The sequence below is a fragment of the Nannobrachium achirus genome, assembly GCF_963921795.1.
Source record: "Nannobrachium achirus genome assembly, chromosome: 2".
Classification (NCBI taxonomy): Eukaryota; Metazoa; Chordata; class Actinopteri; order Myctophiformes; family Myctophidae; genus Nannobrachium; species Nannobrachium achirus.
Window position 1 is genome coordinate 66,468,813 of NC_137811.1, and position 25,430 is coordinate 66,494,242.

The 25,430-nt window shown below is 44.4% G+C and overlaps 1 protein-coding gene across 1 annotated transcript in view; it reads left to right on the plus strand.

Annotated features, from left to right (window-relative positions):
- LOC308299846 (uncharacterized protein) overlaps positions 1-12,756 on the plus strand; it is a gene marked incomplete at both ends in the record, with an annotated part of 49,593 nt that extends 36,837 nt beyond the window's left edge. The window contains 3 exons of the mRNA XM_080743629.1: positions 8,225-8,368; positions 10,742-10,802; positions 12,245-12,756. Coding sequence (XP_080599755.1) covers positions 8,225-8,368; positions 10,742-10,802; positions 12,245-12,756 — 717 coding nt within the window. The remainder of the gene's footprint in view (positions 1-8,224; positions 8,369-10,741; positions 10,803-12,244) is intronic.
- Positions 12,757-25,430: the final 12,674 nt, after the last annotated feature.

Sequence of the window (25,430 nt, forward strand, 5' to 3'; positions counted from 1 at the left end):
TCCTCTTTACCCGCAGGTAAAAACCCTAACACCAGTCCTCTTTACCCAGGTAAAAACCCTAACACCAGTCCTCTTTACCCAGGTAAAACCCCTAGCACCAGTCCTCTTTACCCAGGTAAAAACCCTAGCACCAGTCCTCTTTACCCGCAGGTAAAAACCCTAACACCAGTCCTCTTTACCCGCAGGTAAAAACCCTAACACCAGTCCTCTTTACCCAGGTAAAAACCCTAACACCAGTCCTCTTTACCCAGGTAAAAACCCTAACACCAGTCCTCTTTACCCAGGTAAAAACCCTAGCACCAGTCCTCTTTACCCAGGTAAAACCCCTAGCACCAGTCCTCTTTACCCAGGTAAAACCCTAACACCAGTCCTCTTTACCCAGGTAAAAACCCTAACACCAGTCCTCTTTACCCAGGTAAAAACCCTAGCACCAGTCCTCTTTACCCAGGTAAAAACCCTAACACCAGTCCTCTTTACCCAGGTAAAAACCTAACACCAGTCCTCTTTACCCAGGTAAAAACCCTAACACCAGTCCTCTTTACCCAGGTAAAACCCTAGCACCAGTCCTCTTTACCCGCAGGTAAAAACCCTAGCACCAGTCCTCTTTACCCAGGTAAAAACCCTAGCACCAGTCCTCTTTACCCAGGTAAAAACCCTAGCACCAGTCCTCTTTACCCAGGTAAAAACCCTAGCACCAGTCCTCTTTACCCAGGTAAAAACCCTAACACCAGTCCTCTTTACCCAGGTAAAAACCCTAGCACCAGTCCTCTTTACCCAGGTAAAAACCCTAACACCAGTCCTCTTTACCCAGGTAAAACCCTAGCACCAGTCCTCTTTACCCAGGTAAAAACCCTAGCACCAGTCCTCTTTACCCGCAGGTAAAAACCCTAGCACCAGTCCTCTTTACCCAGGTAAAAACCCTAGCACCAGTCCTCTTTACCCAGGTAAAAACCCTAACACCAGTCCTCTTTACCCAGGTAAAACCCTAGCACCAGTCCTCTTTACCCGCAGGTAAAAACCCTAGCACCAGTCCTCTTTACCCAGGTAAAACCCTAGCACCAGTCCTCTTTACCCAGGTAAAAACCCTAGCACCAGTCCTCTTTACCCAGGTAAAAACCCTAGCACCAGTCCTCTTTACCCGCAGGTAAAAACCCTAGCACCAGTCCTCTTTACCCAGGTAAAAACCCTAACACCAGTCCTCTTTACCCAGGTAAAAACCCTAACACCAGTCCTCTTTACCCAGGTAAAAACCCTAACACCAGTCCTCTTTACCCAGGTAAAAACCCTAGCACCAGTCCTCTTTACCCAGGTAAAAACCCTAACACCAGTCCTCTTTACCCAGGTAAAAACCCTAACACCAGTCCTCTTTACCCGCAGGTAAAAACCCTAACACCAGTCCTCTTTACCCAGGTAAAAACCCTAACACCAGTCCTCTTTACCCAGGTAAAAACCCTAACACCAGTCCTCTTTACCCAGGTAAAAACCCTAACACCAGTCCTCTTTACCCAGGTAAAACCCTAACACCAGTCCTCTTTACCCAGGTAAAACCCTAACCCCAGTCCTCTTTACCCAGGTAAAACCCTAGCACCAGTCCTCTTTACCCAGGTAAAAACCCTAGCACCAGTCCTCTTTACCCAGGTAAAACCCCTAGCACCAGTCCTCTTTACCCAGGTAAAACCCCTAGCACCAGTCCTCTTTACCCAGGTAAAACCCTAACACCAGTCCTCTTTACCCAGGTAAAAACCCTAACACCAGTCCTCTTTACCCAGGTAAAAACCCTAACACCAGTCCTCTTTACCCAGGTAAAACCCTAACACCAGTCCTCTTTACCCAGGTAAAACCCTAGCACCAGTCCTCTTTACCCAGGTAAAAACCCTAGCACCAGTCCTCTTTACCCAGGTAAAAACCCTAGCACCAGTCCTCTTTACCCAGGTAAAAACCCTAACACCAGTCCTCTTTACCCAGGTAAAAACCCTAACACCAGTCCTCTTTACCCAGGTAAAACCCTAACACCAGTCCTCTTTACCCAGGTAAAACCCTAACACCAGTCCTCTTTACCCAGGTAAAAACCCTAGCACCAGTCCTCTTTACCCAGGTAAAAACCCTAACACCAGTCCTCTTTACCCAGGTAAAACCCCTAGCACCAGTCCTCTTTACCCAGGTAAAAACCCTAACACCAGTCCTCTTTACCCGCAGGTAAAAACCCCTAGCACCAGTCCTCTTTACCCAGGTAAAAACCCTAGCACCAGTCCTCTTTACCCAGGTAAAAACCCCTAGCACCAGTCCTCTTTACCCAGGTAAAAACCCTAGCACCAGTCCTCTTTACCCAGGTAAAAACCCCTAGCACCAGTCCTCTTTACCCAGGTAAAAACCCTAACACCAGTCCTCTTTACCCAGGTAAAAACCCCTAGCACCAGTCCTCTTTACCCAGGTAAAAACCCCTAGCACCAGTCCTCTTTACCCAGGTAAAAACCCCTAGCACCAGTCCTCTTTACCCAGGTAAAAACCCTAGCACCAGTCCTCTTTACCCAGGTAAAAACCCCTAGCACCAGTCCTCTTTACCCAGGTAAAAACCCCTAGCACCAGTCCTCTTTACCCAGGTAAAAACCCCTAGCACCAGTCCTCTTTACCCAGGTAAAAACCCTAGCACCAGTCCTCTTTACCCAGGTAAAAACCCCTAGCACCAGTCCTCTTTACCCAGGTAAAAACCCTAGCACCAGTCCTCTTTACCCAGGTAAAAACCCCTAGCACCAGTCCTCTTTACCCAGGTAAAAACCCTAACACCAGTCCTCTTTACCCAGGTAAAAACCCTAGCACCAGTCCTCTTTACCCAGGTAAAAACCCTAACACCAGTCCTCTTTACCCAGGTAAAAACCCTAACACCAGTCCTCTTTACCCAGGTAAAAACCCTAACACCAGTCCTCTTTACCCAGGTAAAAACCCTAGCACCAGTCCTCTTTACCCAGGTAAAACCCTAACACCAGTCCTCTTTACCCAGGTAAAAACCCTAACACCAGTCCTCTTTACCCAGGTAAAAACCCTAACACCAGTCCTCTTTACCCAGGTAAAAACCCCTAGCACCAGTCCTCTTTACCCAGGTAAAAACCCCTAGCACCAGTCCTCTTTACCCAGGTAAAAACCCTAGCACCAGTCCTCTTTACCCAGGTAAAAACCCTAGCACCAGTCCTCTTTACCCAGGTAAAAACCCTAACACCAGTCCTCTTTACCCAGGTAAAAACCCTAACACCAGTCCTCTTTACCCAGGTAAAAACCCTAACACCAGTCCTCTTTACCCAGGTAAAAACCCTAGCACCAGTCCTCTTTACCCAGGTAAAAACCCCTAGCACCAGTCCTCTTTACCCAGGTAAAAACCCTAACACCAGTCCTCTTTACCCAGGTAAAAACCCTAACACCAGTCCTCTTTACCCAGGTAAAAACCCTAACACCAGTCCTCTTTACCCAGGTAAAAACCCCTAGCACCAGTCCTCTTTACCCAGGTAAAAACCCTAACACCAGTCCTCTTTACCCAGGTAAAAACCCTAACACCAGTCCTCTTTACCCAGGTAAAAACCCTAGCACCAGTCCTCTTTACCCAGGTAAAAACCCTAACACCAGTCCTCTTTACCCAGGTAAAAACCCTAACACCAGTCCTCTTTACCCAGGTAAAACCCTAACACCAGTCCTCTTTACCCAGGTAAAAACCCTAACACCAGTCCTCTTTACCCGCAGGTAAAACCCTAGCACCAGTCCTCTTTACCCAGGTAAAAACCCTAGCACCAGTCCTCTTTACCCAGGTAAAACCCTAACACCAGTCCTCTTTACCCAGGTAAAAACCCTAACACCAGTCCTCTTTACCCAGGTAAAAACCCTAACACCAGTCCTCTTTACCCAGGTAAAAACCCTAGCACCAGTCCTCTTTACCCAGGTAAAAACCCCTAGCACCAGTCCTCTTTACCCAGGTAAAAACCCTAGCACCAGTCCTCTTTACCCAGGTAAAAAACCCTAGCACCAGTCCTCTTTACCCAGGTAAAAACCCTAGCACCAGTCGTCTTTACCCAGGTAAAAACCCTAGCACCAGTCGTCTTTACCCAGGTAAAAACCCTAGCACCAGTCCTCTTTACCCGCAGGTAAAAACCCTAACACCAGTCCTCTTTACCCAGGTAAAAACCCTAACACCAGTCCTCTTTACCCGCAGGTAAAAACCCTAACACCAGTCCTCTTTACCCGCAGGTAAAAACCCTAACACCAGTCCTCTTTACCCTGGTAAAAACCCTAACACCAGTCCTCTTTACCCAGGTAAAAACCCTAGCACCAGTCCTCTTTACCCAGGTAAAAACCCTAACACCAGTCCTCTTTACCCAGGTAAAAACCCTAACACCAGTCCTCTTTACCCAGGTAAAAACCCTAGCCCCAGTCCTCTTTACCCAGGTAAAAACCCTAACACCAGTCCTCTTTACCCAGGTAAAAACCCCTAGCACCAGTCCTCTTTACCCAGGTAAAACCCTAACACCAGTCCTCTTTACCCAGGTAAAAACCCTAGCACCAGTCGTCTTTACCCAGGTAAAAACCCTAACACCAGTCCTCTTTACCCAGGTAAAAACCCCTAGCACCAGTCCTCTTTACCCAGGTAAAAACCCTAGCACCAGTCCTCTTTACCCAGGTAAAAACCCTAACACCAGTCCTCTTTACCCAGGTAAAAACCCTAACACCAGTCCTCTTTACCCGCAGGTAAAAACCCTAGCACCAGTCGTCTTTACCCAGGTAAAAACCCTAGCACCAGTCCTCTTTACCCAGGTAAAAACCCTAGCACCAGTCCTCTTTACCCAGGTAAAAACCCTAACACCAGTCCTCTTTACCCAGGTAAAACCCCTAACACCAGTCCTCTTTACCCAGGTAAAAACCCTAGCACCAGTCCTCTTTACCCAGGTAAAAACCCTAACCCCAGTCCTCTTTACCCAGGTAAAAACCCTAGCACCAGTCCTCTTTACCCAGGTAAAAACCCTAACACCAGTCCTCTTTACCCAGGTAAAAACCCTAGCACCAGTCCTCTTTACCCAGGTAAAACCCTAACACCAGTCCTCTTTACCCAGGTAAAACCCTAGCACCAGTCCTCTTTACCCAGGTAAAAACCCTAGCACCAGTCCTCTTTACCCAGGTAAAAACCCTAGCACCAGTCCTCTTTACCCAGGTAAAAACCCTAACACCAGTCCTCTTTACCCAGGTAAAAACCCTAGCACCAGTCCTCTTTACCCAGGTAAAAACCCTAGCACCAGTCCTCTTTACCCGCAGGTAAAAACCCTAGCACCAGTCCTCTTTACCCAGGTAAAAACCCTAGCACCAGTCCTCTTTACCCAGGTAAAACCCCTAGCACCAGTCCTCTTTACCCAGGTAAAAACCCTAGCACCAGTCCTCTTTACCCAGGTAAAAACCCTAACACCAGTCCTCTTTACCCAGGTAAAAACCCTAACACCAGTCCTCTTTACCCAGGTAAAAACCCTAACACCAGTCCTCTTTACCCAGGTAAAAACCCTAGCACCAGTCCTCTTTACCCGCAGGTAAAAACCCTAACACCAGTCCTCTTTACCCAGGTAAAAACCCCTAGCACCAGTCCTCTTTACCCAGGTAAAAACCCTAACACCAGTCCTCTTTACCCAGGTAAAAACCCTAGCACCAGTCGTCTTTACCCAGGTAAAAACCCTAACACCAGTCCTCTTTACCCAGGTAAAAACCCTAACACCAGTCCTCTTTACCCAGGTAAAAACCCTAGCACCAGTCCTCTTTACCCAGGTAAAAACCCTAGCACCAGTCCTCTTTACCCAGGTAAAAACCCTAGCACCAGTCCTCTTTACCCAGGTAAAAACCCTAGCACCAGTCCTCTTTACCCAGGTAAAAACCCTAGCACCAGTCCTCTTTACCCGCAGGTAAAAACCCTAGCACCAGTCCTCAGGCACGTGCACACATACTGTAGACATCAAAGGGCGCTTGAGCCCCTGCCCTTTTACCTGTTTGTAAAAAAGTGCCCTCTCCAGACCATGAATGCAGTTTTGCAATGCAATGGTGAAACAAATGCAAATTATGTCCCCCTTTCCATGCCATAGTCTACCTGAAGGCAACATCCAAGAGAATTGCCTTGTCCAAACTCCCCTGAACATGAATACATCATCTTATGTTGAAAGAATTGCCCTCTCTGTGTAGAAATAGCATGCCGCAAGACACATCTCCAGTATTCACTTGATTATGCTTTAATAGTTTAGTGTGGTACCGAAAATAGCCGACCTCCAAGCCCACAACGTGTCGCAGCACGACACGTTGAGAGCTTGGAGGTCTGCTATTTTCAATATTTTCAACAAAGGCCCCTTTAGCAATTTCAGCCCCTGCCTCTCCAACATTCTCTGCACGTCCCTGCCAGTCCTCTTTACCCAGGTAAAAGCCCTTCAGATGGGCTGCCGTGTTAAGTGGTCCTATAGGCCTAAAACACTGTTGTACTCGTCCCAGACCCCACCTGCAGAGCCCTCTCTGCTGTGTGTTAGCCTCTTTGACCATTTCCTTCTAGTCCGTCTCAATAAAAAGAAACACTGAAATGTGTCTCTCTCTATAAAGACATTTATAGTCCCAGACCGCAGCTCTCCTTGAAGAAACACGACAGAACAAAGTCACTTAGCTAAGGGCCATTCTTTGGAGTGTTGTCACCGCAGTGCCCTGAATGCAGGGTGCTGTACGTACAGTACAGTACCAAACTAGAACTAAAAGTGTTTTTCGAAAATAGCAGGTGTACAAGCTATTAATGCATCGCGATGCAACGCGTTGTGGCTATTTTCTAATAGATATAGTAGGCTATAAAATAGGGTAACGTATGTTTTGTAATAATAATCTCAGTCTACAAAGTAACGTCTAACTAAAGTTTTCAAATAACTGTAGTATAGTAAGAAAGTACAATATTTTCCTCTGAGATAGTGGTAGTGGAGTAGTATGAAAATATTTAAACACTCAAATAAAGTAAAAAATGCTAGTACATGCACTTACTGTAGCTACTTTCCACCATCACTGCCTGAATGTAACAAAGTTGCACAGGCATGTGACCTTACAACAAAGTAAAAATGCAATGGTTTACTGCACCACATCCTCTAAGGAAAACACACACACACACACACACACACACACACACACACACACACACACACACACACACACACACACACACACACACACACACACTTTGACATGCGCCTAATTAGTTTAAGCATATAAATAGGACCCAGTTAAAGGGTAACCGAACGGGACGTACTGTAAATGTAAGAAAGTTGTTTGACCTCGCACGAGAGAAAATACACCAAGGGGAGACTGCTCAGTCTCTGAGGAGAGCAAAACTATTAACACACGCACGCACGCACACACACACACACACACACACACACACACGTACTGTTAGATTAGCCTAATCACATAAACAGTCCCCTATTAAAGCGCTGTTTCCCCCCAAATTATAGAAGCAGGCACAGCAGGGTTTTCAAACGGTAGGACGGGCGTGCAGTAGTGTTTTAAAGTTTCATTCCAAAGGGAGAGTGAACGTGAACACAGCTTCTGAACCATTCTTTAGCCCCATGGTTCACTGAATAAATATCGTCGTTGTCAGGTGGAAACCTTGTATCTCCAACTTAAAAAATGTATGTACTGTACCGTACGTTCTTTCCCAGAGTAAAGCCCTGCGTCATCATACAAGGCCGTCGCACAAAAGTAGTGAAAACAGCCGATCTACAAGCACACAACGCCTCGCGGCGCGAGGCGTTGTGTGCTTGTAGATCGGCTGATTTCACTAGTTTAAATTATTTTTAAAATGATGATGCAAAACGAACGGTTTTGGACATACAAGTTTATCACCCGACAACGACATATTGGACCTGATCGTCGACTCACAAGCCACACGATATTCCCAAAATGTCCATACTAAAATGGCAAATGAAGAGAAAATCAACTTTATTATCGACCTTTCTCTGTCCCACTGTCCAGCAACACACTATCTGGATCTGGCACCAGTAAACATAGGACATGCGTCAGACGCCAGTGCCCACTTAAGAGAGCATTTGTAGGATTTGTGTACCATACAGTATGTCTCCTCTAGTGGCTCCAATTGAGAACACCTATCTTGCTATATTAAAGATCTTTGCTTACAGTTAGAGTTAGCTTACCTTCATTATGACCTGTCTGTCGTCTGTGTTCCAATCAGGTGTTCTGTTGCCAGCCGTGCGATCCCATTGGCCAGGACTTTGAGCTGCCGGTTCAGATCACGGCCAGCCCGGTCCAGACTCCTCCCACTCCCAGTGTTCGCAGCCTGGAGGAGGAGCTACAGGAGGCCATCCAGAAAGCACAGGTCAGTGTCGGCTCACACTTCACCTGGCTGGTTCTCAACCTGTGGGTGGTCCCCAGATGATTAACTTAATGTGCAATATTGTTTTATCACTCAACAGTAAACAAACCAACATAACGTTTAAGTGTGTGTAGAGGATATCTGCACATTTCTAAAGTCACAATTTAAGGACTTTTTATTAACTCATTAAAAGCCAACCCCGCGATGTCGCGGGAAAAGTAATAGAGTATCTATAGTGCCATCCACGCGATGTCGCGGGAAAAGTAATATATTACTGTAACGGCGAGTAAAAATACCTAGTACAATGGCCGACGCTCCGGAGACGAAATCCGCGCTGATTTGTCATCATCACGGCTCCACAAGCACACAATAGTCATCCCATAACATTGAGGTGGACGGGCCGCCTCATCTTTAATGTCCATTATCTCAAAACTACACTTTAGAAGCGAAGATGGAGGCAGATGCTCGCTTATAAAACACATGTATAAACGCTACGAGCCGATCCAGCATGGCTCCACATAAACAATGATCGGTTCAGTCGAAGGATCCGATGACGTCAGACCGGAAGTACTTCCGGTGGCCTTCAAAATAAGACAAAATAAGAGAACGGCCGTGAATGGGGGGGGGTGGGAGGCACTCTGGATATTATAATCCGTTAATGTCTGAGGCTTTTAATGAGTTAATAGGCCTACCTCTGAAATGACACATTTAAAATTGGTCAAATTGTCAAATGTTAGGGGCAGAAATTGTGAAAGTAGCCGATCTACATGCTCACAACGCCTCACAGCATGAGGAAGGACCATCAGTACAAACAACTTTAGACAGAAAAAGCGAGTGAAAAGCCATTGTTTAAAGCTGGAAACAGTAATTCAGATGCAGTAGCTTAACATCATGGGTATTGGCAAAGTGTTCCATAAGTGAGGCGATATTGCAGTCAAACACAAAGTCCCCTTTTAAAAGGACCCACTTCATTTTAGTCAGAGCCACGGAAGTATTAAAATACCACTTGAACTCTAGCATCCCCATTATGGAGAGAATATTCACCAAGCTCAACAACCTCTCAATGTTGCGACGTCATGATGAGCAAAAAGATTCGGTGTAGTTACAAAGCTACTTTTTTTTTTTTTGCAAGTCCTTGACAGTGTGCGGGCCTCTTCTTTGATTGTATCATCAGAGATCCCTTTTTGTGTAGTGGAAACAAAAAGAGCAGACCAAGTACAGAGACAGTGATTATAGAGGGGTTAGGTTGTAAAGAGCTCTTGGTTTGAGGACCTAAGGGAACTCATAATACACTAATACACTGACAAGGTTAGTTCCTGACTAAGTAATGCTTCTTAAGTAAGATCCACTGGGAGCCATTCTTCTAGAGGTAAATGTGGGTTTTGATTAAAAAGACAAAAACAAGAAAATCCACCAGAACAAAACCCGATTCCTTCACTTGCTGATTCTAAAGCTGAACTTGTTTTGATAAAACATGAATAATAGTGGATATTTCAAGATGTTTGCCCATGAAATATGAACATTGAACTGATTTAGAACATTGATTCTCAAACTTTCAAATTTCAAGGTCTCCCCTTAAACACATCGGATGCCCACGTGGTGTCTACAAGTCAATTTCTTTGATGTCGCTGGAGGCCCACGACGCGTTTGACGCGTTGTACAGTAAACTATACTGTACTGTAGCTACTGCACTTGGCTACCGCGGTGATGAAACAAACTCCATTTCCCAACATGCAGCGCGCAATTACGTCACCCGGACGTGCTGTGTGTCTCGTTGACTTCCTGTTTAGCGGCTGCACAAAAATGCTGTTTTCTCCTAATCTAGCTTTTAAATCACTTTCATTTCAAAACGGCAGCCTCTTCTACCTGCCGTAACACAAACACTGTGGCTTAGAAATGATAAAAAACGGTCCTGACTGAAAGAAAAGATTTTCGCGAAATAAACAGGACATACTCGGATTACATTTACTCGGATTACCTTTCTCGCCAGTACTCTCGCCGGTAGGTACAATGACGCGTTGCCATGGGCACCAGCAAATTAAGACACGTTAACCACGTGGGCGTCCGATGTGTTAACTCTGACAGTGTACAAATGGAACCAAATGAACCTGTTAGGGTTCCATTTGTACATTGTCAGTTACAGAACCCACAGAGTCCCTGGAATCCACTTTGAGAACCACTGATTTAGAAGATGGGCTCTTCTATAAGTCTGCTCAAAGCTCAAAACAGCCCTCTCTGTCCAATGTTTTGTCCAACTCGAACAAATTAATTGTTGAGAGCAGGGTAATCGACCTCCGTCCAACACAATGTACTCACTTTGTAATGAAGGTTTTTGTGCAGTAAGAATGAAACGTTGTGTACGTGTCTCCTCTACAGATGGGCCCCAGTCAGTCCTTAGAAGACATTCTGGACGACTGGATGCCAATCACGTCTGACGGTAAGTCTTTCGGGTACACATTAAAGTGTATTACCCCCTCAGGACAGGAACACAGCTTTGTGTATTACAGTATGTGTACAGTAATTGTCTTTTCCTATGAAAAGCCAAAGTTGTAAGCCATCAAATAGTTTTGGAATTTAGTTTCTAGCTGCTACAGAGGCTGAGTAATACATATTCCAGTAAAACAGTTGGTAATTTTCAAATTGGACTTAGGTCTTTGAGGCTTTTTTCAAATCGGAATTAGGCCTAAATGGGTTAACCACAGTAAACCTGCCGTCTCTGATTTTAGGCATGTCATATTATAGGCAAATGGCATTATAGAACATAAAATCCCCCCAAATCCCTTTTATTCTTTATAGCATACTAAACATGCAAGTGAAAATAGCTTATCTACAAACTCACATCTTGTCACTTTATGACGCATTGCGACCTTGTAGATCGTTCTTTTATTTTTTATTTTTTATCTTAAAGACATTTTGGGGGTCTTTTTCTGCCTTTATTGATAGTCAGTGAGAGATAGTCGGGGAGTGACATGCAGCATGCCCCTGGGAAGCCAACCGGGGAAGGTATTAGAGCAGGAGTTCTCAAACTTTTTTCTAGCTCGACCCCATATTATGAGGGATTTTTTTTGGCGACCCCATTAAAGTCCACCTCCCCCCGCGGGATCGAAACTCCGCGAGGGTACAGACTCGTACAGAATACAGATGGATCTAAAGGGAGCACTTATTCGTACCAGCCCGCCATAAGCATTTAGCCAGAATATGTTGCTAGTAGTACTTTAACATTATTGCAACAAGAATTTTGTGATCCATCTCTCCATAACCGGTCTGGTTGTCTGTCTGTCTGGAATGATCTCCGCAGTCCGCGCTCCGAGCGAGCCGGTCGGTAATGTTACATCGCTTTGTGATCGACACCGCAAGGGTACAATTGGAACCAAAATAATTCTAGGAAAATCGTTTATGAACAGTTAAAATCTGTTTGTGTCTCTACTCTCTAAGTTCTGCTAGCCTACTTGTTGTTGGGGGCAGATGTGTGTGTGTGTGTGTGTGTGTGTGTGTGCGTGTGCGTGTGCGTGTGCGTGTGCGTGCGTGTGCGTGTGCGTGTGTGTGTGCGCGTGTGTGTGTTAGAGGGAGAGCAGCGTCCGTTCACTTCACGCTGGTCGCAACAACCTCACTTTTTCAAAGCGTTTCTTGATTCAAATATATTCATTAGTTTCCCCAATGGCACCTTCCCGCGACCCCACTTTGGGTCGGGACCCATAGTTTGAGAACCGAGGCTATAGAGCAATGGTATACGGGTGGTATACGGGCTCTAACCACCCAGTTATCGGATCATGCATACTGTAGATCAGCTCTCTATGCTATTCGCGATGAAGACGTACAATATGTAAGCTAAGCAGTTATTAAAACAAACTAAATCTTTGTTTACCCCAACTATTTCAGACCCCGCCCACATCATCATCAACGATGTGCCCCAGCAGCAGCAGAGCGACCAATCCCTGCCCTCCTCCCATCAGCAGAGCGACCAATCCCTGCCCTCCTCCCAGCAGCAGCAGCAGCAGCAGCAGCAGCCGCCCGGCAACGGCGGCGGCGGCAACAACAAGGACGACAACTTCCTGTCGTCGCCGCTGTGCTCCTCCATCCTGCTGGAGATGCCGCCGTCGCCCGTGGTGACGACGCCTTCCTCCGCCTCGCTCCCCCCGCCCCCTCCCCCGCTCTGCGCCTCCCCCCTCTCCTCCCCGCCCCTCTCCTCCTCCTCCTCCTCCTCGGCGGCGCGGGGAGGGAGGAAGAGGCGGGCCGCCGTGGCCTTCTTCGACCCCGCCGAGTGGCTGGAGACGCTGTCGTGCGGGCTCCGCCCCCTCAGCCCGGCGCCGGCCTGCGCGCCCTTCCAGAGCGACCTGGAGTCGGACCTGAACGTCAACCGAGTGCTGGATATGTTGATAGAGCAGTGGTGAGGGGAGGGGAGGGGGGGGAGAGCCGCTTCTGGGCTTTTGGAGAGAATGTTGCATGCAGGGGCGTCACAAAGGGGGGGAAAAGTGGGACTGAGTTACTAGAGCCCAATGTGGCCTTGAAAAGCCCCCTCCCCCTATGAAGAACATTCATTTGGGGGCCCACAGTGAATCCTTGATCCCCAGGGCCCCCGAATTTGCTGTGACACCCCCTGTGTGCGTGTGCTTGTACGTGAACACACACACTCTTGTGTATGTGCGTGTGCACGTGTACGACAGCTTTTTAGGTATACCTTCCATCCATGTTGCTGTGACTATGAGAGAACATTTTGTACGTTTTGTCGTATAGAGATGCATCGCAACGAGGGCCTGATGATTGTAAATAGGTGGACTTGGCCCTCTGTCCGTCCGTCCGTCCGTCCGTCCGTCCATCCACCCATCCACCCATCCCTACATATCTACATACATACAGTACATACATACATACAAACATACATATACATACTTCTACATAATGTACATCATACATTACACACATACCTGCATGTATTTATTGTGTCTTTCAGCTTTGGCTCCACGCAATGTCGAGAGCCAATCTGTGGAAACACGCACAGTCGCACACACACCACACACACACACACACACACACACACACACACACACACACACACACACACACACACACACACACGCCACGCACGCGCGCACACCGCCGTCCCCTTGTTTAAATGCACTCGGGCCAACGCAGACACGACAAACAAACAGCTACCACTCGAGGGCACACGGTGTGTTTGCAGTGGGGGGACCAGCGGGAGAAACCTTGTGGTTGTTGCATATTAATTTCAACATGTTTCCTGGCAGCGCTGCAGGCTCCTGTTGTTCTCTGACTTATCTTCCAAAACCCTCACTGCCACGCTTGGTTTGCGCCTCGGTGCGTCCCCGTGGTGTTGACTTAAGCTACTGAGTGCCAGCAATCCATATAGTCTGTTTTTTAGAGTGTGTCAAAGCCGTCCCAGGGCACCTAGTGTGTGTGTGTGTGTGTGTATTTGTGCGTGCGTGCGGACGGACGGACATACACACACACACACGCGCGCGCGCGCACACGCACAAACACACACACACAATTGTGTGTCTTCACAGTGCCAGACACAAGCAGCGATAGCGTGCTGGCACAAGGTAGGCACATGCTGTGGGCAACCATGTGTACAGCACACACACACACACACACACACACACACACGCACACGCACACGCACACGCACACGCACTCACACACACACACACACACACGCGCGCACACGCACATGCACGCGCAAATGCTTCCATTGTGTATGTATCGACACTATTGCCAAATGCACTTGTAGCTGTTTGTTGTTGTTTCGCATACAATCTGTCCGTGTGTCAACTTTATGCGGTCGACCTGGAAGTGACTGTGAGTGAGGGAGAGGGAGAGGGAGAGGGAGAGGGAGAGGGAGAGGAGGAGGGGAGGGGAGGGGAGGGAAGGGGAGGGGAGGGAGGCTCTCCGACTGTCTGTGGCTCATAACGTTTCAGAGCGACTTTCCAAAGTGGTCTCAACGCCGCCGGTCAGCAGCAAACTGCAAATCGTCGTTGTCGGGTGGAAACCTTGTACGTCCAAAACCGTTCGTTTTGTATTTATCATTTTAAAAATGATTTAGAATGGTGAAAATAGCCGATCTACAACTCGCATCGCGAGGCGTTGTGTGCTTGTTGATCTGCTGTTTTCACTAGTTTTGTGCGACAGTCTTGTATGATGAAGCAGGGCTTTACTTTACGAAAAAAAAAGTACAAATCTAAAAACTTGGAGATACAAGGTTTCTGCCCGACAGCGACAAAATGTAAGTTTCTGTATACGTTCCTGCACAAAACCCAGAGAGCAACTAGGTCACTACCCCCACCCCCCAAGAAATGGGCAGTACAGCAGAGTTTCCCAAACCTTTCTGGCTCAAGACCAAATTTTCTAATTTGGTGTCTAAAAACATTTTTTGAATATAGCCAGCAAGTGATGCAACGAGTTGTGAGCTTGTAGATTGAGCTATGTTCACGGTATCTTAAAAGTTTATTTATGGATTTTTTAAATTTGCTATTTTCACGGTATCTTAAAAATGTATTTATGGATTTTTTTTTCTTTTCAGAAATTTCTGAAATTCTTTCATTTATTTATTTTGCTATTTCTTTAATATTTATTTAAATAATGACAAAATGTTTTTCTTTTGTAAAATAATAATTGATATTTAGTCAGGAGAAATAAAAATGGGTCCAACCCATTGTTTGGGCAGCACTGCAGTACAGTACAGTATAGGGCAGGCCGTATAGTCAGACTGACTGTGTGGCTTTCCACACTTCCCGTCGTTGTACAAGAACAGGTGGCCAGTTTGTTCCACCATTAACCCCCCGACGCTGTCTGGCCGCACGCACAGCCCTCTGTCGCACCGTGCCAGATTTAGCTCCCTTTTTAAGACCAAATGCCAAGGGCGCACCTGTTCTTTTTTTTTCTTTTTTTGGGGGTTAATTAATTCAGTTTGAATGTATTATTTTCCAGCGGCAGTTAAACGGCTATAACGGTGGAGTGCAAAATACCTGTGATGATGGCATTGTTTGGATAATACCCGGGGCGGGGGTGGTGGCCATGGGGTGGTGGTGCTGGGGCAGAGCCAGCCCCATAGTGTTAGGTTTAGCAGAACGTGGCGCGGCTGTTTTCCTGAGACCACAATAAGTCTCCTTAATGTGTAAAAAATGACCAGGGGCCTGGCTTGTCAGACATCGAGATGAGGATGCAGGTACAGGGAAAATAATTGTTAGTGATGACACGGCTGCTGCGTCTATCAAGACTCACACAGGTAGTCCCGTCACAAATTAAGTATCAAATGACCGTCCGTTTGCAATTAATAGAGATAATCTCAATGATCTATTTGCATATTTGTCATAATCGTCATGATCGTTTCCAACACTTTCCAAAAAAAGTGCAGAAATAGCAGGTCAACAAGTTTACAGTGCGCCACGAAAAGTATAACATTATTAGATATGTCGGTAATTTCTTTGTATATTTAAGTTATTTGTCATAATCTGCCCTGTGCAAAGCCTAAAAGGCATATTATGTTCCAATGTTCCATGCCAAAACCACAATATCATCATTAATCACAATTATTTGTGGAACGGTTGATCGTCAACCTAAATTTGTAGTCGTGACAGCCCTACTCACACAGGCTGCAGGACAATCTGATCGGTTTCTCAAATACGATCTTTAGGATGGACTGTGTCCACACTGTTACTAGCAAATGATAGGATCAGATGTGTGTATTCACACATCGTTGACCTCGCTGCATCGGTTGCTGTGGTAATGACATAGGGGCGGGGCTGAGTAAAATGCTTATCTTATTATACTGTGTCGCGTGTCGCTGTCACTCACAGTCAGATAACAGACGATCTACAAGCTCACAATGTCATGCAAATGTAACGCATTGTGAGCTTGTGGATTGGTTATTTTCGGCAAGCGACACTGTCACCGACCATAAGTACAAGGAATGTGTTTTTTTTTTAAATTTGCTGATCAGCCCAGATAAAAACGATCTGATTCCAAAGTGGATGATAGGCCAAACATCAAGGTTGGGCAGCCGTTGTGAACACAGCCACAGTGAATGACGGGGCCGTGGCTGCCTGCCGCCTGTGTGTGTGTGTGTGCGTGCATTATGCAAACGAGCTACATCCACTCTACGCGCTCCACTTCCATCCGTGACGAGCGACGTATGCGCGGCTCAGCCCCGCTTTGCATAATCAAGTCTCCGTAATGACGAAGATTTATCACGGAAGTCGGCTGTCGTTAACCTTTCCTGTACTTGATTAATGTAATTTAGATCCTAAGATCTCATTTACATAGAATTATGATCCGACCCCGATTGGCCGCACGCCCTGTCAATCCCTTTTCGAGAGCTAGCCGCGATTAGGTGTCATCCTTTCGCCGCATTATCTGTCCTCTGGTCTGGTTGTCTGACAAATCACCCATCTTTAAGACCATTATAATGAAGAACAAACTGTGATCCTACTTTGTCCCCTACTCTGTCTCTCAAGTGTTACTGTGCTGAGTGCAATATGCTTTGTGTAAAAGGGCACATGCTGTTTTATGTTAGTTGTTCATTGTCCCTGCTGTCTGCATGCCAGCCTGTTTCTGGTTCCAATAAGGAAGATGTACATTGTCGCTGTCGGGTGGAAACCTTATGTCCAAGACCATTACTTTTTAAGAAGTACCAATGGATCCAATGAAGTTATTATAACAAGCTCTTGTTAATACTTTTCACAGGTTCATAAAACCCACAGACACGCGTAAACATTTCCGACCTGTCGACCGAGTTATGGTCATTATAGGCACAAATGTTAAAGAGATAGTTTTCACCCAATCTATCGATTACTCAACCCATGGAGACTTGAATTCATGGATATTTGTTTGTTTTTGTCGCATTTCTAAGCCAATAATTTGATGACCGGCAGTGGTTCCCTATGGAGACACTAAGTGTCCTCAAATGATTGGCTTAGGAATGCGACAAAAAACAAACAAACATATGCATGAATTCAAGTCTCCATGGGGTAAGTAATCGATAGAAAAAAATCACACCCGTGTGAACTGAGCGGTGGTTTACCCCCCCCCCCCCCCCCCCCCCCTGTGTTTGTGTGTGTGTGTGTGTGTGTGTGTGTGTGTGTGTGTGCGTGCGTGTGTGTGTGTGTGCCTGGTCTGGCCTGGCCTGAACAACAGCGCCCCTCCCTTAACATGTGTGGTCATAAAAGGTACTGCAGGCCTGCAGGCTACATACAGACACGCACACACACACGGACGGACGGACGCATACACACACGGCCACGTATAGGAGACGGTGTAACCACCGCTCAAAAACAAAAAAACATTTGGGGGTTGAACTATCCCTGTTGTTTAAATGTTTAAAAACGTCCAGAATTGGCAAAAGAAATGCCGCTCTACAAACTCACCACGTTGTCCAATGACAAAGTATAAAATAAGAAACCATAGAAAAATGAAATATGGACATAATATAAGGTTTCTGCCCAACAGGCAGCAACAGCACATTATTGGAATGGAAACGACTGGCTCAGACGGCCAACCTCCAAGCCGACACTATCTTTATGTTGAAGTGTTTCACGTGCAGCTTTCACTTGTAGAGAGATTTATATAAAAACATAAAATACAGTCAAATGTGGATGGATCGCTATGACAATCATTTCGATCAGTACACTTTGCCTGTGGCACAAAAAAATGTAAAAGGCGGGAGAGTAAGATGCTACCTCCCGTGACTGTAACTTTGCTTTAGGAACCTACAGAATGCACCAGTGCTTTCCTAGTTTCATCCTGGCTAGTTTCCTCGACACTGGTGCAGAGCTCCACTGGTCTCACAACCTGGACAATTCAAGTCCCTTAAAGTTTTCACTTAACCCAGTCTTTAAAAAAACAATAACCTCTGTCTTATATTTTAAACTGGGGCTAAGTCTAACTTCAGCTTGATCATGCCTTTGTTATCTACACCAAGCACAATAGGTTGAATATAATAATATCACCGTCATTAATTGAATATAATAGCGTGAGCATCAACATCGCTGTTAACCACTTTCACCCTCCCATCCCTATGTTGGGGCATGTCATAAAATGGGCTAATGTTTTCAAAAACTGTCCGAAATGGAAAGAGTTTCAAAATAGCGAAAGTAGCCGATCTACAGTAGGCCATTTTTGCTATTATTATTATTATTATTACCCTTATTATATTTTAATATTTATATTTATTAAGTGCTATTATAAGTGGTATTATGAAGTTATAGCTATGGTGCTTGCTGTGGACGTCCCATAAAGACTTAGAATCTTCCATCCAGCATGTGTATGATTATCACAAAAATCTGTATGCAACTTGAGCTTAAAATGTGATTCCACATGAATGTTTTTACACCATCTCGGAGGGCTTTGGTCCACGCAAACACATTTTAATTGTTTGCTCAGAGCTGAACACACGTAAGGGTCTAACAGGTCCAGAGGAACCAGTGGAGACTGTAGTCCACGTCTGCTGCTGAAAATGTCAAATGTCCAAAAAATGTCAAACAGAAAATCTGTCATTGTTTTTATTTATTGTGTTAAGTTATTCATGCTAAATTCCTGTCCAAATTGTATGAAAAGAAAAACCCTGAGAAAATTAAAGTCTTAATAGATTTCCCACTTGCTTGTCCTTTTTTTCTTTTCAATGTTTCAGTTGACTTAGCAAATGTTCAACATGAGATTAACATGTAGATTGATTTATGAATATAGTTCTTCTGATTAATGCATGACTATATTATATATATATATATTAAAGGAATCTGCTCCAAATAGTGTTATTCTGCCAATCAAATATTTATGGTCACAGATTAAATGAAATATTCATTCATACTAATAAACGCTGCATAAATAATCACGAAACATTCATGTTTTGATTAGGAACCGTTAGATAGACAGTAGGAGTCATATAATCACAGCAGTGCAGAAGAAAGAAATTGTATTTGTAAACTCTGGAAGGCTCAGACACTATAGAGTGTGCCACAAGTATAACTAAGCTGCGGTATGCAAATGCGGGCGCTCGAATAATCAAGGAGTTGATTATTAATCTCCGCCAGGAGATTCTGGCAGCATTAGCCCTTTGTGTGTCTGTGTTGTCTATCTGCATTTGCCTTCTACCAGGGCGACCAGCATCATTTATTTCTTGTGCAAGCTGCCAGCAGTACAAGGACCTCAATTCCCAAATAGTTTTCAGATCACTCAACAGCAACCAGGTGATTTTTGTGAATCAATAATGGCAGAGCAGCCCTCCCATCAGGCTATGGCAGGGGTCTCCAACGGGGGGGTCTGGAACCTCTACCTAGGGGGTTCTCAGAGTTACAACAGGGGGTCCTCCAAATATGTGTGTGATAGAAACTTTTCTTTCTCCTTTTTTATATTAACCACTTGAACCCTAGCATCCATATTCTGAGAACTTTTGCCAAACATAGCAGATCTACAAGCTCACAACGCCTCGCAGCGCGAGGCGTTGTGAGCTTGTAGATCGGCTATTTTTGGCAAAGAGGTTTGATGTAGAGGGGAAAAAGAGGAGACTAAGTACAGAGTGAAAGGTCAAGTATTGGTTCAAGTGGTTAAATATCTGAAAACACAAATTGACATGAATCCAAAATACAATGACGATTGTGCTGTCAAACGATGAAACTTTATGGACTCTATGACAAGGTTGTGGAGGTCCCTGCTTCATCTCTCTCTCAACTAAGGGGTCGTGGCCACACACTCCTTGGACGTTGAAGACCCCTGGGTCATGGAATATATGTTCCAGTATAACCTCATGTCACCATGGCTGTCCACACAGCGGAAAGCCTGCATGGTTTTCTCTCCGAACTGACAGTGATTAGTCTTCATATATAGACCACAAACTTCGTATTCTGTTGGATGACAAAATGTTATTGTTCGCCCACATGAATGCTGAATCGAGTGAAGTCCCGCCAATCGTTATTTGCTAGAATAATGGAATATACAGAGAAATACTTGAAGAAACTTACTTGATTGACTGAATATCTCAGAGGTTTAGGCCCAACCAGTATGATGCCTTCGGTTTCTGAGGGAATTAGTTTGGGGATTTGGAGTTGATCCAAGTATGTCTAGTCCCATGAGGCCTGAACTTGTGAGTCAATGGAGGGTAAACACTGCGGTGACCAAAAAAATGAAAAAAACTGAAAAAGTATTAAAAAGTCAAATTCATGTTGTAGCCCCTTTAATGGAGAGATCATATTACACCTCCTCAACAGTAGGGGGCACCTGACGCTGCAGCAGGGCACTACACTAAACAGGAAGTCAAATCATACTGATGCTATTTGGAAAAGGTCCTGCAGAGAGTGATATGTATCCCCTTTCTGCCCTTTCTTCTGTTTTGCAGGTAAATGTGGTTAGTTCTTTATGATAGGAATGTGAAATATTGTATGAAAATTCTCCCCATGCATGAACAGTGGTCAGTGGAGCTTTTGCAGCATTGTCAATGTCAGTGTGCAGACTTTCTGTAATTCTGTTGTTGTCTCCGCCAGGAGAGAATGTTTTCACCCCTGTCCGTCCTTTCGTCCGTCCATGTCTGTGTCTGGCCGTGTGTCCCATTAGTTTGTTACCAGCTAATCTCCGGCGCCGTTGGCCAGATCACAGACAAACTGTGCACACACACTCCCTGGATGCCAATTCAGAACCCTGCCCCACATTTCTCACATGGTCCTACTATATAATGGATAAAACTACCGGTGATTCTGTCCTCATCCATTTATCTCCTATAGCCTATTATCCAATTGCACATATTATTCATAAGAGACCAGTCTCTAATGTAGTCAGAGATGTCGGACTGATGTATTCTTCCCTGGCTAGTTAAGACCATTTTTTCACCTTTTGCCCCAAATGTGTGATTCTCATGCTTCATGCTCCTCAGTGAGTCGGCTAATTGATCTGAACTTGCACACAGTAGGGTATATACTGTACATTTAATTTGACCATTGGCAAATGCAGGGACAAAGCTTACTTTTCATGGGCTATGGGATCTGTATAGTCATCAGACAGGCGTTCCCAATGGTCGAAATAAATTCTAAATCTCTGTAGCCTACCTGGGTTTGGGGCTGTACGCATGCACGCACGCAGGGACGTGCAGAGAATGTTAGAGAGGCAGGGTCTGAAATTTCTAAAAGGGCCTTTTGGTGAAAATATTGAAAATAGCAGACCTCCAAGCTCACAACGCGTCGCGCTGCGACACGTTGTGAGCTTGGATGTCGGCTATTATCAGTAGGCTACTTGATACCACACTAAACTAAGCATAAAAAAGGCAATACTGGAGTATATGTGGCGTACGGCATACAGTGAGGGCAATTCTCTCAACATAAGATGATGCATTCAAGTTCTGGAGAGTTTGGACAAGGCAATTCTCTTGAATGCTGCCTTCAGGTAGCCGCAAATTGCAACACTAGATTTCTTTATAATCGGATGAATCTAGGGTTGCAATACCTCCCATAGGGATCCAATGCATCAAAACAGTTTTTTGCTATCTGATTGTGTTAAACGACTTCAAACTCACCAATATTGTGGCTCTATGGAAAGCTTGGAATTTACTCTTGCTATCTGCAAAGTGTTTGTTTCTGAAAAATCCACCGTATAATTGTTATGATTTATTTTCTGTCAAGAAATCCGAGCAGACATGGTTTATTTTCTAAGTGCTGAACTTCGGAAGCGCTCGTCTTCTATAACGCCATGTCCCGCTGCCTCCTGCATAATGTGACATTTAGAACCAGGTGGTCACAGGACCGTTGAGGGATTTTCCACGAGCGCTTCCAAACTCCAGGACTTAGAAAAAATGATCACCTGAACCAAATTTCTTGGATAGAAAGTAACTCATAACATGTCTACTGTGGATTTTTCAGAAACAAACACTTTAGCAAGAGTAAATTCCAAGCTTTCCATAGAGCCACACTATTGGTGAGTTTGAAGTCGTTTAACACAATCAGATAGCAAAAAACTGTTTTGATGCATTGGATCCCTATGGGAGGTATTGCAACCCTAGATTCATCCGATTATAAAAAAATCTAGTGTTGCAATTTGCGGCTAGCCTTCAGGTATGGCATGGAATGGAAAGGGGGCATTTGCATTTCTTTCACAATAGTAAAAACAGCATTCATGGTCTGGAGAGGGCACTTTTTTACAGACGGATAAGAGGGCCCCCTTTCATGTCTTACGCACCATAGAGAACGCCATGCAGCAGAGAGAGAGAGAGAGAGAGACCCGGCCGGCTCAACCGTGAAAATGTATAAAGGACTTGATTTAAAGGCATATAGGCTAGTGTAGCAGCAGACCCAGCAAGGCTGGGATATAAACGTGTCACCGAATAATTGTTGCTCATGCAGGCTACGTCGTTTGTAGTCAATAAAGCACAGGAGCTAAAACACTCTCATCAATTGTGACCGCAAGAACCAGCACTAAGCGCTATAGACAACATGCCTGGCCACGCCCCCTACTTCCGACCGGAAGCCCTTTTTTGGGCTTGATCGTAGCGCGATTTCCTGTTTACGTTCATCTGATCTGATTCTCCTCTTAACTAATGAGACGGGATTGTTTTACTTTGTAATTTTACTTTGTAACTTATGTTAACAATGTCACTTAATGGCAACACTCATCCACTCTGCTGATAAATAAATGAGTTGTGACGATACACACCTGTTCTGCCATCATTCAATGTTATGAGTTGGAGGAGAAAAAAAAGAGATCTCAATTGAAACAATTGCCATAGGCTTTCTTGGGCGTATGCTTTTAGTTGACCTTGTACTAGTGTACTGTCATGAAACTACCTTTTTTCATATGCAAACTTCTTAAAAAATAACGCTATTTAAATTGTTTCAAAAGCTTTATACCCTGTATATATATATATAAAATGTCACAATGCGACATAGCTTTTTACACAATGCTGTACTCCCTCCAACTGCATGTCATATTATATGTTCGCCATTTTAAACTGTTTTTATTTTATTTGACACTTGCTTTGGCAATATAAACATGTCTTCTCATGCCAATAAAGCTCCTTTGAATTGAATTGATATAGGCCTACAAATAAACAGATTTGTGTATTTGAAAGCAAGCATTGAACCTAATCAGTATTTCATGGAAGCGAATGTTGTATGATTTCTAGCTAGCAAACCTTTTCCCTTCAGAACGCTGGTTGATCATGTCAAACGTTGTCATCTCCATTCTCCTCTGTTCTGGGATGAAGTCACAGTTGGCTTGTGTTGTGTGATATGCATTAATGTTTTTACAAATAGGCCTGTCAACAACTCAACCCACTCCAGAATAGACATAATACACATTAGCCCACCTATTATGTGCATCCTATGCTGTGTTCATTTCACTATATCACTGTAAATCATCGATTTAATCCTAATCAAGGCAATATAAATATCCATTCATATTTAATGCTCATTTAATCATTAAATCCTAAACTGTCACGTCAAAACAATGAATACATTTGGCTTTAATAGATACAAAAACAAACTGGATTAATTGAAAATGACAAGTGTTTAAAAGCATTCCTTCAAAGCATCATTGGGAACATTCCTTATCTCAATAACACAATATACAGTACAACATTTGAAACCCTCAACAGTTAAAAAAAAAAGGCATGGACAAGTCAAAGAAAAGTGTGTATAAATATTTTATTGCAATAAATATGATGAGGAGACCCTCACATCTGGCTTCATTGGTCCTGGACGTACAGTACAGGTCTGAAAGACAGAAAACAATAGACCGTTTGTCAGCCTTCTGATTGGTCCCTGAGACTCCCTGACTGGCCAACCAGAAAAAAACATTCACTTTTTGCTATCGGGGGTGGAGTTTGTGCAGTGGAGAATGTTGTTTCAGGCTTTCAAAAACTGCCGCAGTGCGCGACACGGAGATCGGCCGGTACGGTGATAGCGACGGCAAGCGTCAAGCGATCTCGCTCATCATAACGAATAAGCTTCAACAAACTAGTTCACATGTACCTTATCAATGGTCTAAGAGTCACGATTGGGTACATATAATTTAAATGGGCAGAATTACGAAAAGCCAGCCTATTATGTGAGGAGAAACATTCTCTCTGTCCTCTTCCTAGTACCCAAGATGCAATGCGCTTCTCTTTCTATCTCTGATCCAGAGGATTAAACTAATTAAAACATGTATTTTTCGGGGGAAAACTACTGTTTTGCTATGTAATTACTGTACCTTTTTCTTCCCTTTTTATTAATATCACGTAGATGTGTTTTTTGTGGTACTTTATATAGCTGTAATGAGGCTATGAAGGGAAAAAAAATCCCATCCACTTCCACTATAAAATAATCTGCAAAGAGGATTCTGTCCCACTGGGATTAAACAAATTAAAACATATATTTTCGGGTAAACCCCCTGTTTTGCAATGTAACTACTGTACCTTTGTCTTCCCTTTTTATTAATATCACCTAGGTGTTTTTCCTTTGGTACTTTATATAGCTGTAATGAGGCTATGAAGGGAAAAAAAATCCCATCCACTTCCACTATAAAAACAATCTGCCCAGGGTTAATGTCCCATCATAGTAACAGGGCAGAATGGGGCGGGATTTACAAAAGGGTTTATTGCATTCACAGATACAACACAACAGCGAAGAGCTTGTATTTCAATTATAATCAATGTTGTGTTGTCACAAGTGAAAATAACTTGTACTTAGTTGTAACAAGAGTAGTCCCCATACAGTAAAAGATCGTAGCTAACAAGGCTAATTAGCTAGCATGAGAGTTTTACCTTGTTGTTGTTGTTGTTGTTGTTGTGAGTCGTGCTGCTTCTCTGGGGAGTTTGCTGAGTTTAGGATATGTTAAGGATGTCATCAATACTATTAACTGGTGTAGATAGAATAAAAACATCGAAGATAGCGGTGCGCTTGCATATCAAGAGACCATGACCGCAGTCACCGCACCATCTGACAGCTGGAAAAAAAACCTCCGTTGGTTTAACCCTTTCAGTTCATTGTCATAATCTTTTACTGCAGCGCTGGGCAGTGTTGCCAAAATTTGTGAGAGAAATAAGCCAAACAAGCCAACTCTTGCAATATACATAAGCAAAAAAAACAAGATAGTT